The sequence below is a fragment of the Loxodonta africana genome, chromosome 14 (genome assembly GCF_030014295.1).
Source record: "Loxodonta africana isolate mLoxAfr1 chromosome 14, mLoxAfr1.hap2, whole genome shotgun sequence".
NCBI classification, from domain to species: Eukaryota; Metazoa; Chordata; class Mammalia; order Proboscidea; family Elephantidae; genus Loxodonta; species Loxodonta africana.
In genome coordinates, this window is record NC_087355.1 from 35,957,819 (window position 1) to 35,976,641 (window position 18,823).

The following is an 18,823-nucleotide window of genomic DNA, read 5'->3' on the forward strand; positions in this document are numbered from 1 at the left end:
CATGTAGGGATGAAAGCCAAAGTCTGTGGATCGCTTATGCCTAGACTGGAGCCTCTTCTGCTCTGAGCTTCCAGTTTAGGGGAGTTGGGAAAGAATTTTTCCCAATTTGTTAATTTGCTCCTTCTCCCAGGCCAGGAGAATGGGTCAGAAAAAGCTCAGCAAGTTGTATCTCAGGCCCAGGGAATTCAAATGTTAATGAAGCCAGCTGGGGCAGGGAGGGAAAGGATCAGATAGATAGGAGAGAGTACTTTCAGAAGAAGCTATTAGATTCACACGGTAAATTAGGAAAAATCACTTATCTTGTGTCGAGAGCGCTGTTTTATTTCAGATTCCACAGTGTGTAGCCTGTGTGCTCTGGCTGGGTCCCCACCGAGATTGCCCCAGGGGGTAGGGCCACATCCCATGCTTGCCATGTCTCAGGAAACTACTATCAGCCCTGTCGCATTCACGCCAAGGAACGGTACCGAGGAATCAGAGCTGAGGCGCTGTGCAGGCTTGCTGCTTCTGCGCGGTCTCTCGTTCCCCTGTCACTCAGGTCAATTCCTTAGTTCTGTGTTTGATGCTCAGAGTTCATAGATTGTCATATATGTAATCAATTCACTTGTTTTTTCAGGTTTTTGTTTCAAGAGGATTTAGCAAAGCTTCTGACTAGTTAGCCGTCTTGGTCCCACCTCTCTATTGGTGCCGCTGCTCTTATTTCTCTAGGATATAGGAGTGGAATTGCTGGATCATATGGTATTTCTATTTCTAGCTTTTTGAGGAAGCTCCATACTGTTTTCTATAGTGGTTGTACCATTTTACAACCCTACCAGCAATGTATAAGAGTTCCAAGCTCCCCACAACCTTGCCAGCATTTGCTGTTTTTTAATTTTTTGATCAGTGTCATTTTTGCTGGAGTGAGACAGTATCTCATGGTAGTTTGATTTGCATCTCCATCAACGGGTTTTTTTAATGGCTAATGGTTGCAAGCATCTATTCATGTATTTTGTTAGCCTCCTAAATGTCTTCTTTAGTGAAGTGTCTGTTTGTATCCTTTGCCCACTTTTTGATTGGATTGTCTTTTTGTTGTTGAGGTGTTGAAGTTTTCTATATATTTTAGAGATTAGACCCTTGTCAGATATGTCATTGCCAAAATTTTTTTCCCAATCTGTAGGTTATCTTTTTACTCTTTTGGTAGTCTTCTGATCAGCATAAGTATTTAATTTTTAGGAGGTCCCAGTTATTTAGTTTATCTTCTGTTGTTTGTGCATTTTTAGTTATGTTTGATAGTGTATTTAACCATGAAATAGGACCCCTAGCTTTGTCCCTGTGTCATCTTCCAATAATTTTATAGTTTTAGGTTTAACCTTTAGGTCTTTGATCTATTTTGAGTTAGTTTTTTGTGTATGATGTGAGATATGGACCCTGTTTCATTTTTTCTGCCAGTGAATATCCATTTTTGCCAGCACTGTTTGTTAAAGAGACTATCTCTTCTACATTGCATGGACTTTAACCCTTTGGTGAAGATCAGCTGTCCATAGCTGGGTAGATTTACTTCTGGGTTCTCAACTCTGTTCCATTGGCGTATGTGTCTGTCATTGTCCTAGTACCAGGCTGTTTTGACTACCATGGCTGTTTTGACTACCGTGGCTGTATAGTAAGTTCTGAGATTGGCATGTGTGAGGCCTCCTACATTGTTCTTCTTCAGTAATGCTTTAGCTATTCGGGGCCTCTTTCATTTCTATAATAAGTTGGAGATTAGTTTTTCCGTTTTTCTTAAAAAATGTTGCTTGGATTTGGATTGGGATTTCCTTGTATCTGTAGATCACTTAGGGTAGTACTGACATTTTCACAATGTTAAGTCTTCTAATCCATGAGCATGGTATGTTTTTCTGTTTATATAGGTCTCTTTTGGTTTCTTGCAGTAGTGTGCTATAGTTTTCCTTGTATGAGCCTTTTACATCCTGATTAGATTTATTCCCAGGTATTTTATCCTATTGGAGGCTATTGTAAATGGTATTGTTTTCTTGATTTCCTTTTCAGAGTTCTCCTTGTTATTGTAGAGGAATCTAACCAGTTTTTGTATGTTGATCTTGTACCCTGCCACTTCGCTGAATTCTTCTATTAGTTCCAGTAACTTTCTTGTGGAGACTCTGGGGTTTTCTACTTATAGGATCATGTCATCTGCAAATAGGGGTAGTTTTACTTCTTCCTTACCAATTTGGATCCCTTTATGTCCCTTTCTTGCCTTATTACTCTGAGTAGGACTTCCAGTAAATATTGAATAGGAGTGGTGATAATGGGCCTTCTTTTCTTGTTGCCATTCCCAAGGGGAATGTGTTCAATCTCTCTTCATTGAAAGCATAATGATGATTGTGAGGATGGAGCAGGACCAGGCAGTGTTTCATTCTGTTGTACGTAGAGTCACTATGAGTCAGAACAGACTCAATGACACCTAACAACAACAACATAACCCAGTAGTTTTTAAGAAGGTGTTACTCAGTTTCCGTATATTTAATTTTTTTCTTTGTTATTTCTGTTATTGATTTCTAGTTCTACAGCATTATAGTCAGAGAAGATACTTTGTATTATGTCAAGGTTTTTAAATTTATCAGGGCTTGCTTTGTGACCAAGAATATGGTCTATTCTGGAAAATAGTCCATGTATGTTGGAGAAGAATGTGTCCTGTGCTACTGTTGGGCGATGTGTTCTCTATGTCTATGAGGTCAAGTTGGTTGATTGTGTTGTTTAGAACTTCTGTATCTTTGTTGAGTTTCTTTCTAGTTGTTCTGTCCATCATCAAAAGTGGCATGTTAAAATCTCCTACTATTATTGTAAAACTGTCTACATCTCTTTTCAATTCTGTTAGAATTTGTTTTATGTATTTTGGAACTCCATCAATGGATTCACAAATATTTATTATTGTTATGTTTTCTTGGGGGATTGACCATCTAGTCATTATTTAATGTCCTCATTTGTCTCTCATAATGGATTTGCCTTAAAGTCTATTTTATCTGATATTTTTATTATTGCTACTCCTGTTCTCTTTTGGATACTGTTTGCTTGATATATTTTTTTCCACCCTTTGACTTTTTACTTGTTTATGTCTTTGTGTCTATGGTGTATCTCTGGTAGGCAACATATTGATGGGTCATGTATTTTTATCCATTCTGCCATTCTCTATCTCTTGACTGGTTCATGTAACCCATTTACATTCAATGTGATTAATGATAGGTATGGCTTCATTGCTGTCATTTTGTTACACTTTTTTTTGTAGCATTAACATTTTCTCTGTTCGTCTTAATTTTCTGTACTGAATTCTTTTTGTATATGGCTTCCCCTCCCCCTCCATCAATCATTGTTGTGGTTTTTGTGTTTACTGAGTCTTTTTGGCTTTCTTCTTCATTATTTTGGTGAGTAGATTTATTACTTTTCTTTGTGGTTACCCTGAAGTTTACCTTAATTCTCTTAAAATTAAAACAGTCTGTTACATCTTGAATTCACCTTGATTTCCTCCCCATATGGAAGTTCTATAACTATACCTTTTATTCCTCCTTTTTGTTTTGAAGTTGTCATCATTTACAGCTTAACTCCTCTGTTTCCCTGTAGTCTGTTTTTTAGCTTTATTATGTTTTTGTGAAGTCTTTATCCAAGTTGGTATCTGGGTGATGCTGTGATGTGTCCTTATCTCAGGTTGTTGTCTGATGTCATTGGTTCTCTAGCTGAAAGACCCTTTAATATTTCTTGTAAGGCAGGCTCTAGTTTTTACAAATTCCCTTAGTTCCTGTTTATCTGGGAATGCCTTAGTTTCCCCCTCATTTTTGAAAGACAGTTTTTCTGGATATATGATTCTTGGTTGACAATTCTTTTCCTTCAGGATTTTATATATGTCATCCCATTGCCTTCTTGCTGCATGGTTTCTGATAAGCAATCAGTATTTAGTCTTACTGGTGTCCCTTTATAAGTGATACTGCTTTCAGAATTCTTTCATTTTGGAAAGCTTGATTGTGATATGTCTTGGTTATTTCTGTGGGGGTGTATCTTGTGTGGGGTTTGTTGAACTTCTTGGGTGGTAACCTTCTTGTTGGATATTTGGGAAGTTTTCAGCCAATGTATCTTCAAAATTTTTCTCTGTACTTTTCTTTTTCCTCCTCTTCTGGAATTACTATTACCCAAAAGGTATTCCTTTCAGGGTGTCCCTCATAACTCTTCGGCTTTATTTTATTTTTTTTTTTTAATTCTTTTTTCTGACTGTTCCTCAAACAAATTAGTACCAAGAGATTTGTCCTTTATTTTGCTGATTCTTTCTTCTGTTGAAAAAGAATTCTACATCTTTTTCTTCCATTGAGTTATCTGGCTCCAATATTTTATTGTTAATCTTCTGAATTTCTAATTGTTTTTGTATGGTGTCTAATTGTCTCTTAAATCTGTCATCTGTTCTTGTTTTGCTTTCCTGAATTATTCTAGGGCTTTTTTCCTTGATTTCTCTAAGGATCCTAAATATAAGTCTTTTGAATTCCTTCTCAGGTAGTTCTATTATTGTTTCTTCCACTGGAAGGTTTTCTTTCCCTTTATTTTGCTCACATATTTGAGCCATTGTATCCTGTTTTTTCATATGATTTGTTATTGTCTACTGTCTCTGAGGCATTAAGGTGTTATTTTATTTATGCATTATTTATTGATGGATTGTATGTTTGTTTGTTTTGTCCTGATTTTTTGTTTTGTTTAATATAACAGGGCAGGCAGGGTGGGCGTGCTCTGCTGATTGCTGGTCTGGCAACAGGGGCACACTTACCACCTGTCACCATGTGGGCAGGTCAGTGGAGGGCAAGATAAAGACACAGTCACTATTTACCAGGCATGGGGGATGGCTTGGGGTGGGCAGGGCAGGCTCAGTCCAGCAGTGTGGGAGTGTGTGATGGTGCTTGCCAGATGGACAGGTGGTGGGTGGAGTGGGTGTGGCAGGCAACCAGTGGTGTGGGAGCACTCTCTGCCACTTGCTGGGTGGGCATGGTGGTGGGCAGAGGGGTATGGCAAGCAACTGGTAGCATGGAAGCACTCATGGCCACTCACTGGGTGAGTGGGGCAGTGGACAGGATATGGCAGGTTACTGGGGTTATGGAAGTGCTCTCTGCTACTTGCCAGGTGGGCAGGGTGGCTGGTGTGGGCATGTGGCAGGCTACCAAGGATACAGGGTTGGAGGACCTCATGCTGCTAAACACCACAAGGGCAGAGGAAGGGCAAGTGTGCTCCTCTGGTCACTGCACATTGGTGCCTGGGCACTTCCCCATTGGCTGCAGCCAGCAATTGGGACCTGGTCCCAACAACATGCTAAGGAAAGGGCTGCCCCATGTCCACTCGGGTAGAGAATCTCCTACTGACATTGTCTGGATCTGCTACTCCATGTGCATCACCCACTCTAATGGTCAGGAACCACTGCTGGTGAATAGTCCTGTGCTCGGAACCTGGCTCCCTTCCCCCACCCCCCCAACCCCCACTCTGTGGATGCCCAGATCCCTGGAGTTCTTGCCCTCCTTCCTATTCTTTCCCTCCTTAGATCCAAATCATGCCCTGCTCTCCTTGCTTCACTCCAGATATGTCTACAGTTTCTCTGCCCCCTACTGAGAATTTTGCAAAGTTGCCTTCCTATGCTCCTTGCCTGGGTTCGCTGCTGGCTTTGTCTCAAGATGGCCATACTCTGCCAGGCCAGCTGGCAGGGCACCTCCTCTCCATTTCTCTCTTCACTTGCTGCTTTCATTCAGTTTTTTCTTCCAATCAGTGTGCAATCTAATTCTTTAGCCTTCCATTTGGTACTCAGGATTGCAGGATTATCATGTGTATCTGTTTCACTTGGTTTCTTGAATCTTTGCTGTAGAAGGATGTCATGGTGTGCCTGACTAAGCCACCATCTTGAGCCATCTCCTTTAAAAATAAATGTACTTTGCTACCTGCGCTCATCTTTCATTCCTAACCACACAAGCCATTATTGTCTCTACATTGTTAGACATGTAATAATAGTTTGATATGATATGATATATATATATAATTTTATATTATCTTAAAAAGCTTTTGGGTGCATAATTATATTTAAAAGTTAATATTTAAAACCTAACATAAATTTTGTGCTGTAACATCGTAAATTAAATCCAAAATTAATGTGGTTGAAATAAATGCCAACTAATTTTTTTGTTTCCCTCTTTAGTGGTTATGTCTTTGACTATGATTACTACAGAGATGATTTCTACAATCGGTATGTGAATTTTTCATCCTTTTCCCCTTTTGATTTGATTTTTCTCTCTTTTTTAAACTATTTTGTGGATTCTATTCAGAGATATACCTGACTGTTGGGTTCAAAATAATATTTTTTAAATTAAAAGAAAAAACTAAATCCTATATTCATTATACTTACTAAACCCGAAAAACAAAACAAAAAAAAATACTTGTATAATATAGATCTTGGGCTTTCAGAGGTGCTTAAGCTTAAAAACTAGTTTCTAACATTTAGATTATATTCTAAAGATTTAATTAATGAATATTATTGTTCCCCTAGAATTCTTCGAGATTGGAAAAATTCATAAACTCAGAAAATGACCCTACCGTCTAACATCTGTTTTCATATAACACTTTGAAGATGCTGTATTGGGTAAAAAACCCTGGTGGTGTAGTGGTTAAGAGCTACGTATGGCTGCTAACCAAAAGGTCAGCAGTTTGAATCCACCAGGCACTTGGAGACCCTAGGGGACAGTTCCACTCTGTCCTATAGGGTAGCTATGAGTCAGAATCAGCTCAATAAAAACAGATGAATAAATATTTAGCATACTTAATTTAAAACAGTAGAAATATTGAGAATTAATGCATTTAATAAGCATTTTTGTTCTTTGTTTAAAAATATCAAAAGTAGTTTGAACAGTGCTTGCCTTCTTTTTGTCATATAATTCATGATAAGGACTTTTTCTATGTTTTGGTAAATTGTCATGCTGCTTTCTAAGTTTAGGTCAATTTCCACATTTTATCAATGTCATGAAATATCTTCAAGCATTCCTTCAATATGTAGGTGTTTTGCCAGCACCACTCTGTCTGGGCCATCTCCATCCTTTCCATCACAATTATTTTACTAATTTATGTTGATGAGCTGGCCTTTCACTAAGTTCCTCTGGGTATACATCTAGATTCTTTCCAATGGAAGAGAGTCAACATATCCATGGTCAGCTATTTCTTCTATACCTCTATTTACATTTTATTTGAATTTCATTTCCAGCATTACCACTTTTGGACTCTTCGCCACAATTTTAGCTTTGTTTAGCAGTTCTCTTTCAATTATCCATTTTTGTAAAATACCACTTTATCACTGGAATATAAAGCGGCAACACAACTACATGCATTGCTGCTTATGTGTGAACTGAGTAAGATATGCAACAACCAATCACTGACATACTGAAAGAAGTGATATGATTGGTCGCTGATCGTGATGGTCATCTGTTATTTACATAGTGATTTGTGGACTGAAGAGCTAGCAGCAAAGGCTGGACTTTGTAAAATTACCATTAATATACTGTTATAACTTAAATTTTATCTGTGTTGTTTGGGGCTGGTGTTATTTAAATAAGTAATGGTAGTTGAAATTCATGCACGTTGTAGCCATACAAAGCCAGGACTGACTACAGATATATAGGTAGATCATTGGACCGAAAAAGAAATACGAGGTAAATGTCCTTTTAGCCTTTCAATGTAATTATGATTCAAACAAAAAAATCCTAAGGTATAAAATGCAAACTTGGAGAAAAAATTAATAGACATTTTAAAGTGGGAAGAAACCTCAGGATCCCATGAAACAGTCTTAATCTCTCTGCTTCAGCCCTAGTGCTGTTTCAGTTGCACAGCAACCCCGTGCGGCTCCCTGCCTCAGGACTTCCGGTGTGCTCACTCTTCCCGTACTTCCTTCCGCCGTCAAGTTACTTGATTTCATCCTTCAGATCTCAGCATGAACTCCCTGTCGGACTAAATTAAACTTCTCTGTTTCCCTCTCTCAGTACCCAGTACTGTTCCTTCACATCACTTCTAAGTTTGTATTGTTGTATTTGTTTCTGCAATGACAGTATTTGATTCATGTCCACCTTCTTTCTTTCATGAGGGCACAAACAAGGCTCAGTTATTGTATCCTCAGGGATTATCATTAAGCCTCACACTTAGAGATACACAATGTCTGTTATTAATTCATCTTAGATTTAGAGAGATTGTGGTTGTTCCAAGGTCACCCAGCTCATTAGTGACAGAACTACAATCCTAACCTGGATATCCATTTAGAGTCAGTAACCAACTGTGTGAATATGTAAAAGAGGGTGAACAGTTTGTGGCTTTCAATAAAAGGAAGCAGGCTTCCCTACATGGGAATCATGCCTACGGCAATATCTCTAATACCACTGTGTTCAAACTATAGAATTAAGCAAGTTATTCACTAGTTATCACTTTTTGACCAAATATAAGGTTTTAGGAGAGATTTTGTCAAATTGTTTTTATAGTTTCTACAAAATATATTTTATCTTAAATATCAGATAGCTTGTAATCACTTGTTCTAAAAAGCAATGTAAAGATCTGGTAGCATTAAAATTATCCCACTTACTATTAAGGTAACAGGTAGACATCTTTATACTATTTGAAAATTTTAGTTTTTGACAATTTGAAAAGACATTTTCCACTATAGCTTCGTTTTTCAGCGTGCAGGACACTGCCCTAATTGCTATGAATAAAATTTTCAACTAATATACATTGTCTTATAGTCTATTAAGGTGAAACGTTTTATCATTGTACTCTTAATTGTTTGCTATCATATGACTTCCTTCAACATTTAAAGAGTTTCTATTTAAAGTGAAGTCTTGTGCTAGAAGGCAGGAGACCCAAGTTTTGGCAACTAACTATAATTTTGGGAAAGATGAATTTTCAGCTTTCTTGCCTTTAAGAGGAAGCTGAGATATGCTTTTTCTTGTGTTCAGATTATATCTCAACAATATGATTAGCTAGATAGATTAAAAAAAAACCAAACCCAGTGCTGTCCAGTTGATTCCAGCTCACAGCGACCTTATATCGACCTTATAGGACAGTGTAGAACTGCCCCATAGAGTTTCCAAAGAGCACCTGGAGGATTCGAACTGCCTACCCTTTGATTAGCAGCCGTAGCCCTTAACCACTACACCACCAAGGTTTCTGATCTATCTTTTAGATGAGATATAGATAAATCTATCAATTAATCAATCGATCGATATATAGATAAATCTTACCTGCCAAAGAGCAAGAGCCTTAATCAGCCAAATTATTTTATACACTCTACACTATGCAAAAAATGCTAACTGTGAACAATTTTCAAAAGTGTTTATTTGTCTTACATGAAATCTGTGTGGGTCATAAGCATGCAGTAGATCTGTATGGTTGTATTGCTAACAGACTGTCTGAGCAGTCTGCACTCTCGTTAATTTATTTTCTATTTTTTGCACTTGGCAAAAAAAGACATAAGCATCTGCCACTAATGGATATACTGGGGAGTTCCCTGTGAACAAAGAATCCGTGAAAGGAAAACAGAATGGACAGGCTGGACAAGAACAACAGCTTCCAGAGTCACTGCTAACAGTTTTGTCCACAATAATCTTCTTAAGTTATGCTCTGCTTATATTTATGGTTAATATTTTATCTTTCTACTAGTGGTACAAACTTGGGCAAGCTATTTAATATTGCAAACACTGCTATCTCATTGAAAAGTTATCATGAAAATAATAATGAGGTAACATACGTGTAGCGATCATGCCTGGCATATTGTAAGTGCTTCATCAATGCTGGCTACTAGTAACACTTTATAGTAACTGCTAACAGTGAGGCAAGGCAGTGGTGGTTCAGTGATAGAATTCTCACCTTCCATGCAGGAGACTTGGATTCCGTTCCTGGCCAATGCACCTCAAGGGCAGCCACCACTAGTCTATCAGCAGAGGTTTGTGTGTTGCTGTGACTCTAAACAGGTTTCAGCAGAGCCTCTAGACTAAGACAGACTAGGAAGAAAGCCCTATCTACTTGTGAAAAATCACCTACTGAAAATCTTACGGAGCACAGTTCTACTCTGATAAATGGAGTCACTATGAGTTGAAACCAACTTGTTAGCAACTGTTTTTTTGTTTGTTTGGTTTGTTTTGGTTTGGTTTTGGTTTTACTAACAGTGATGGTAAATGTGTTTCTTATAATGATAATCATATAGCAATGTCCATATGACTGAGAAATAAACTGAGAGGTCAGTTGCCCCTCCGTAACACATAGTCCATTGTGAGTCCTCTGGATTATTCCATTTTTATTGTATTTCCTTTTCCTGCTCTTCAGAGCTTTCCAGATGCAGCACTTAGGTATTTCTGTTGCAGCCATGCTGCTTTGCTTAAACTCTTTATCCGTCAGGAAAATAGAAACCATATCAGTTATGCTTAACAGAGATAATCGAATGTACAATTAAGGAACACAAAAGGCAAAAAGAAAACACTAGTATAAGAGAGATAGCAAATGTAAGAAGCAGCTACCCCATCTAGGACCGGAAGGACAAAGCAAAGAGGTTGGGATTATTAAAATGTAGTGCAGAAAAGGGCCTTGCCGAGCTGAAACTGTGAGTGGGAGGCTCTGCTCAGCTGGTGCTGCTGCTGACCTATCCAAGCCCACGGGAGTCCCGGTGGGCTGGTACCCAGACCTCTGAAAAAGCGGCCCTGGCTGGCTGGCACTGAGTTTTTTTCAGCAGTTGTGAAGAAGCTGCTCTGCAAGTGTGCAAAATCTCAAACTAGACCGAGCTGCTGTCACTGGAATGGCTGCAGCCGGGATGGAGTATATAGGCTGGGAAATGTTGACAGAAACAGGAAGCCAAAACAAAAACAAGAAGCAAAACAGAAAGGAGCAAGTCCCTTCTTCCTGTTCCAGCCTTACAGCCTCCTCCTGGGAGGCTGAGTCTAGCAGGTGGCCAGCTGGCCCCTCAGAAATGTGGTTTGCAGAGAGTCCCAACCTCACGTGTGGCAAAGAGTGGGTCTGAAGCTGAGAGGCAATAGCTTAATAACTGGCACACATTCACATCATATCATCATCCTATTTCTTCCAGGTTTCGAGATTTTAATGAATTTGGGTTTTTTGATCCTTAGATACTTTTAGCATAAAAATTCCTTTACAACCACTTTCCATTTTATTGTGATTGCTTTGATTCATTGGGCCAGCTGTAACTTTTCCACATACCTGGTCTGAGGGATCGTGAAGAGTGTGACTAACATCGACTTCTAAACTTGTATCTTTTTGTTTCACACAAAACATTGCCCCAAAATTTATATCATTGAACGGGATTTCTTTTAAAGAGTCAAATTAAGTCTCCAAAGGAAGAACCTTAAAAAAAAAAAAAACCCTTTGCCATTGAGTTGATTCCAATTCATTGTAACCCCATGCGTTACAGAGTAGAACTGCTCTAAAGGGTTTTCTTGGCTGTATTCTTTACAGAATGAAGCCCTAGTAGCACAGTGGTTAAGAGCTCAGCTGCTAACTAAAAGGTAGGCAGTTCGAATCCACCAGCCGCTCCTTGGAAACCCTATGGGGCAGTTCTACTCTGTCCTACAGGGTCACTGTGAGTTGGAATCAACCCGATGGCAATGGATTTTGAATCTGCACAGAAGGAGATCATCAGACCTTTCTTCTGTGCACCACTCTGTGGATTCAAACCACCAACATTTAGGTTAGTTAACTGAGAACAAACTGCCAGCATCACCCCGGGACCTAAATGAAGGACACTACCTTATATGTTATTAAAACAGAACATAAATATTTATACTCTTCTAAGTAAAGAAAAAGGAGAGGTAAAGCTAAAATTGTACTGATTCCCACAAGGAATGTTTTCAATTTCTGAGATACTGACAGTTGAAATCTAACCTTTTTTCAATAGTATCAGGAATAGTACCAAGCAGTTTATAACCTCCAGTGATGAGTAAACGTTTCTTAACAGACGAAAAGAAATGTCAGAGGTACTTGACCATATAGAAAAAAACATTCATTTTAAATGATTTAAAATGGGCATTGTTCAATTTTGGAACAGTGTTGATCTTGATTATCTTATTTAACAGAAGAGAAACCACTGGAGTTAGAGTTAATAAAAAAAACTGTAAGTCAAGTTGCAGTTGTTTCAGACCATTGGTTATAGAGCACAGCGTATATTCGTGAAGATTGGAAAAACATATTAGCAAAAAGCAATGTCTGTTTCTTTATGCAAATTTAAATTACCATCTGGATGAACAGTATTCCACTCAAGATGTGTGGAAATAACAGCATGGTACAGTTGACAAAGGGCATGATTTGGAGTCAGAAGACATGAATTTCAGCCCTAGATGTACCATGTGTTGACTGGTTGTACTTGGGCAAGTCATCTTATCCATTTTGGCAATTTCCTTCATGAACAAAATGGTTTAATAACACCTACTTTGCAGAATTATAAGAACTAAATAAGAAAACCATTTTACTGATTACTCAATGGCCATTTGAACATGTTAACTTTTGTAGTCATACAAACCTATCTACAAAATCTAACAGACAGCAAAGTCAGATAAAATAAAAAGACTATATTAGTAGCAAAATATTGCAAAAAATATTCAAAGTTTCAATCAGATTTTCTTTAAGAGCATGTTCAAGAAGTATTTGCATGCAATTCAGAGGAAAGACTTCACTGAAAATCTTGAAAAAGTTTAATAACAAAAAAGAACAATAAAAATAATTTACTTACTGGTTTCAGATGAAGTGAACCTCTCAAAGTTATTTCCTGAGTTGGTTGTGATCAAAGCTTATTTAAAGTCAGGGTGTAAATTATAGACAGATTTTTATGAATTTTAAGTAGTTCAAACAGTACAGAAAAGGTACAACCATTAGCCTACAAAAATCATCAATGTGCATTTCAAATGTACCTCTTCTTTCAAATGAATGAGCACCTTCTTTGGTTTTACAGACTACGTCTGTCAGAAACATGCTGAAAAGGAAGTTCAGAAGTTAAGTCAAGACAAAGACAAAGGACAAGGTCTTCTCTGGTCCTCTGATTATTGATCTTTATATACCTCTAAAAGACACCAGTGAGAGTATGGGCCTGAATTTGTTCTCAAGTTTTGATTCTGGGTAGCCCAGTGATTGATGCCCATAGTCCAGACTATATATTTTTTGTTAGCATTAACCACGTGGTGACTCTAAGTTTTAATTCATGAGTTTAGAATAGGAAAAATGAACTATTTTCATAAGGGGAATTTAGAAGAAAACAGACAGTTAGCAAAAAAATTTTTTTGAACGAAAATATACACAATAAAATCCACCGCCATTCCACAGTTTCTAAACATTACAAGCTGTGACATTGTAATACTCTTTACAGTGTGTCAGTGTTCTGGTTATTTCTGTTCTAATTGTTTCATTGTCATTTACTTAATCTCCCTGCCCTCCAATCTTCTCATCTATGCTTTAAAATGGCTGTTGACCCTTTGATCTTGTATCAATAATGGGGTTATGTTTTGTTTTATTTTAAACACAAAACTCAAGGGTGATTATCTTTACTCTTTGGTCTACTTAGTTTAGTTTAAAGGTGACTTCAAGGGATAGTTTCATTTCAGAGTTTCAAGTGCAACTCAGGGCCATAGCCTTGGAGATTCCTCTATCCTCAGTAGATCCAGTAAGCCTGGGTTCTTTAAGAATTTGAAGTTCTGTTCCACATTTTTCTCCCATTTTATCAAGATTCATGTATTGTATTCCTGATCAGAATATTCAGTAGTGGTAGCCAGGCATCATCTAGTTCTTCTGGTCTTGAGGCGGAAGAGGCAGTGGTTCAAGCAGACAGTTAGTTCCGTGGTCTGATTCTCGGGTTTCTTTCCTCTTTTGTTCCAGATGAATAAAGACCAATAGTTGTATCGTAGATGGCTGCCTATTCAAATTAATATTGAAGTTATTTACCAGTTTTTAACCTTTTCTGGGGGGTAAAATTATATCTCAGTTATTAAATAAAACAACAAAATTCCAAACAAGAAAAGTATAGATGAAAAGTAAAAGTTTATTAAGGAGTTAATGCATCTTATTTTCTGAATAGTTTGCTTTTATTAAAATCTGACTACGTTTATTCTCTCTGCTACTTAAGAGTAAGTCTTTTAGAGTTGTCATTTTTAAGTGGTTTTTGGTGGGGGCGGGAAATTATGTGTTTGGCTCTGTTGTTATTAGGTGCCGTCCAGTAGGTTCTGCCTCATAGCGACCCTTTGAACAACAGAACAAACACTGTCCCATCCTGGGCCATCCTCACAATCGTTGTTATGCTTGAGACCATTGTAGCCATTGTGTCAATCCATGTCGTTGAGGGTCTTCGTCTTTTTTGCTGACTCTCTACTTTACCAAGCGTGATGTACACCATTATCTATTTGACCAGTAAGTACTAGGGGAGAAAAATTATTCTGGCCAAGGGAATATTAGGGAAAATGAAAGATCGTTAAAGAAAAGGAGAGGGTATATAATTCTAAGAGAGGAAAGAAAAAAAAAAAAAAGCTTTAAGCCTTTTACTGGCTTTGAAATTTGGGTTCCCATGTAATTCTATTGGATTGCAATCTTCTTAGTCTATAATCTTAAATGGACTATTTCTTTAGCCTAAAAGCTATTTGCCAATATTAGTAAGGGCAAAATTTCTTTAATTGGCTGTAGACAGAATTCTGATAATAAAGCCCATACTTGTATCACCTTCTTGGGCTGCCTTTCACTTACTTCCATCCTGCAATCCCAGAAAACTACCCCCCCTTCCCATCCTTTTCTTGTTATGTTTTTATGCATTAGATCAATACCTTGTCCTCCTACCTTTTATTTCTGGTGACCTCAAGGATGCCCAGTGAAAATTAAGAATCTCCCCTAACCCTACTAAATTTTTTAAATTAAAAACTATGCTGTCATGTGAAATAACCTCATCCTTCTTTACTTCTGTTTTGTGAAGTGTATATCACATTTAAAACCTTAAGTTCTGATGCTGCAGACCTTCCCACCAGCGTGGTAGAAAAAAATTGATAAATCTTACCTGATTCCTTGGTGAGAAAACAAGTCACTCGAGATTCATGGTGCAAGGACCATTCCCCACAAGAACTTACAACAAAGCACATAGCACATGCTGAGTTTGTTACTAAAAAGTGTAGCTCCCTCACAATACAGTGAAAAAATGCATCTCTCTTTTTCTCAGCACGGAATCAGGCCAGCCAGCTGTGGAAGCTTCGTAATCCTTGACTGAGGGAAGCAATAGAAATATTGAAAAACATTTCTGTCCCCTATAAAATATCATTATTGCTTTTTCATAGTGGCAATGAATACAGTGGTTTCACTCAGCCTGCCTTTTCATTATGGCATTCTTACATCATTGTGTATTTTGGTTGTGCTTTAGAGATTTTCTTAACCCAATTTATAGATTAGCTTATTTAATGAAGCTGTTAAATTGCACTTTCGCGGCCAGGGGAAATGGTCTCTCAAAAAGAGCTTGCCTTTTATCTCAAGTGGCAATTTCTCCTCAGGAAGAATCTCATTTGATGATCAGTCAAGTGCCATATTTTTTTTTTTTTTCCCCTCAATACCTTTGGGGGTTGTAGCTCATACAAAGTGCTTTCGTGTTTTGGTTCACTGACTTAAGGTGCTCTGTGAATTCAACTTATAAATAAGTAATGTAGACCTTGTTTTGTGATTGAAATGAAGGGCAAGTTTAGTTGACCCTTGTGATTTTCAAGCCCCTAGTGGTATGGATGATATTCATAATCCTTTTCAGCCTCATCCTGCCTATACTCTTTGAAGTAAACTATAATGTGTTGACATTCATGACCTCTTCTTTACTAGCAGCTCTTCAGCTCTAATGGACTTTGCTTATTCACAGAAGATGGCACCTCTCCTGAACTCTGTCTCGTTTTATTTCTTTTCCCCCCAGCAAGTATTCGAATCGTTTTGAGCATTTTACCTCTCTAATGTAGAACTTCCTACCACTAAGGAGTTCTGCTTTAAATGTGGTTTATATATTATTTTTCCCCATAATGTAATAGTTTTAAATGTCTCTGAATGAATATTTAGAAACCAGTTTATGTTAATTTTTATTAAATTTCATACATTATATTCCAAAAAGATTTTCACGTTTCCATCTGTATGTGTAAACAAGATGTAATTTTATGAAATAACCTACCACGGAAGCTGTTTTTATTATTTAATTCCAGTTCTAATCTTCTCATTTCTGACATTCATATTGGATTATCATTAATGACTGTTTTAAAGCAATTACAAGAATGTAATCTATATAATGTCACAATAAAAAATGTAATAATCATAATTCTAAGTCAATAACTCTATATCTTCATAGTTGATAACATAATTATACATCTGGTTCACTGGCAAAAACTTTTAAAAATAAATGAGTAAATACATCCGGATATGTTTTCCCTACACTTTTATGTTTCTCAAGTGTTTGTTGTGCCATCGAGCCAGTTCTGACTCATAGCAACCCTATGTACAACAGAACTGTATGGAGTACAATATGAAGCTTTGAATCTATGAATCACATATGTATGTAAATAAGTAAACACTTATTTTTTTCATTATTTAATAGATACACATTGATTGTGATGCATAACATTTTTCACTTTTAGCAAAAGGTTTTAGGAGATTTATTGATATTCTCCTTTGTTAGAGAAATTTTCAATAGCTAATTATACAAATGTCTCTAGTCTCAATTTCCACATCTTGCAGATGGTCTGAATAATAAAAACGTATCCTAGTAAAGATTTCCCACCAGTACTTCAGTCAACAAAGCTTTGTTACCGAGTTTAGCACCATGTCATTCAAACTCAGTCTCTTTTGTCTACAGTCAGAGGAGCATTTGACTGCTTGAAAAGCCCTTGAGAAAGATACGGCACCATATTGGTTTGTTTCTCACAGTTGTTTCCTTTAAACAGGTCTTACTTTGTCTATTATTTTTTTCTTTCGAGCTCGATTTTCTGATCAGACAATAATTTTCTTTGCTTTGTTTCTGATTCTGCATGATCTTTTCCTCTTTCCAAACTAGTGTGCTAGTAATTATCTGACATGTAAGAGGAAGATTCCCATTCCTAAGAAGGACAAATCTGTTTATCTAAGGAAAGAAATATACTTGGGAATAAATGTCAGCAGGATTGCAATGAATTTCACGGTGGAAGTCCAGCAAAGTTCCTTGTCCATTCCTACCTCATAAATGAGTGCATATTGGAGGTCAGATTCTAACGTCCTGAAAAAGCAGACTATGTTAGCATCATTTTTCTTTAGTGAAAAAATGCATCTGTCAATAATATACTTGCATCTGAATACTATAAAACAAAAAAAGAAATCTAAACATCTATTGAAATGTTCTATCAGGCGATTTTCTTAATGATTTCATTCATTTGGAAGAATCCATGGTGTTGTACCAACTCTCAGCCCCTTATGTGTTTTATGAAGGTTATTTGATTACCATGGACGTGTGCCTCCACCTCCCCGTGCTGTAATTCCACTGAAGCGCCCCAGAGTGGCTGTCACAACGACTCGCAGAGGGAAAGGAGTCTTTTCCATGAAAGGGGGATCAAGATCTACCGTCAGTGGGTCCTCTTCCTCAGGCTCTAAATGTAAGTGATGCTCTTTATTTTATTTCCCTGTAAAGAAGGGTTGGGATAGGTATCATCACATGAAGGCCTATATTCCACAAATGAAACAAATAATTATGGAGCACCTACTATGAGGAAACTATAATAGAAATATAAATTGGATAAGAAATTGTCAGTGCTTTCCAATGCATTATACAGCAGTACAGGAGACCAACACAAACAAAAATCCAGACACATTGGAAAAGTATTTTAACACAACTAACATTGTGCTCTATGCCCACTTGGCTTGTGACATATAAAAATCCTGCAACATAGCATGCTGCTTTTAATGAAGAAACAATTTCACTTCAACACAGAGACTACATACTACCTTGTGAGTGGAACAGTAAGCAAAATTTATGTAAGTTTTGAATAGTGAGCATGAGAATAAGACAGGCAAACTAAATGATAGAGATGTTAAAAGTGTAACTTACCATACTACTATAAAGCATTATGAGAGTTTTGTGTCTGAAAACATATTTAATGACATAAAGAAAAGAAAATAATATTTACATAATTTACATTGATTAGTAAAATGTGGAGACATAAACATTCCAACTAAGCATTGTGCTAGATTTTTATAGAGACCAATGCAGAAGAACTCTAATTTATTTTTAGAATATTATTCCTAAGGAAAAGATTAAAAAATTTCTCACGTTCCTTAGATTACGTTCCAGCAGAGAGGAGAAGGACAATAAGCAAACAAATTAAAACATATTAGGCAGTAGATACCTGCTATATAATAGAATAAGGCAGAATAAGGGCATAGAAAGAGACAGGGAGTCCTGTCTTCCATAGGATGGTCTATGACTGCCTCTCTGAGGAAGCAACATTTGAGCGGAGACCTGGAGGAAATAAATGAGTGTGAGAGCAAGCCTCAAGGCTAGGCAAGGAAGAGCCTTCCTGGTGGAGGAACACTCAGTGCAGAGACCTCAAGTTGCTATAGTCAAGGAACAAGGCAGCCAGTGTGGCTGCGGGAGAACAAGGACAGAAGTATGTCTGGAGACATTGTGAGATAGTTTCTTCCTCCATTTGTTCTCCTAAAACACTAATTAGTCTTTTAGCAATCTCACAACTAACAAGTATTATTTTTTGAATTCAGAAATCAAGTTTATTTGTCTTTTAGTAAACAATTTTTTTGATTTATTTTAATTAGGTTTTAAGCTGCTTTGTCTTTG

At 37.3% G+C, this 18,823-nt stretch overlaps 1 protein-coding gene across 4 annotated transcripts in view; it reads left to right on the top strand.

Annotated features, from left to right (window-relative positions):
- RALYL (RALY RNA binding protein like) overlaps window positions 1–18,823 on the top strand; it is a 406,641-nt gene that overhangs the window by 353,018 nt on the left and 34,800 nt on the right. For 3 of the 4 annotated variants that reach the window (XM_023545831.2, XM_023545832.2, XM_023545835.2), the window contains 2 exons: window positions 6,182–6,229; window positions 17,464–17,627. In XM_023545831.2, coding sequence (XP_023401599.1) covers window positions 6,182–6,229; window positions 17,464–17,627 — 212 coding nt within the window. The remainder of the gene's footprint in view (window positions 1–6,181; window positions 6,230–17,463; window positions 17,628–18,823) is intronic. The other variant, XM_064267879.1, reaches the window with a different exon arrangement.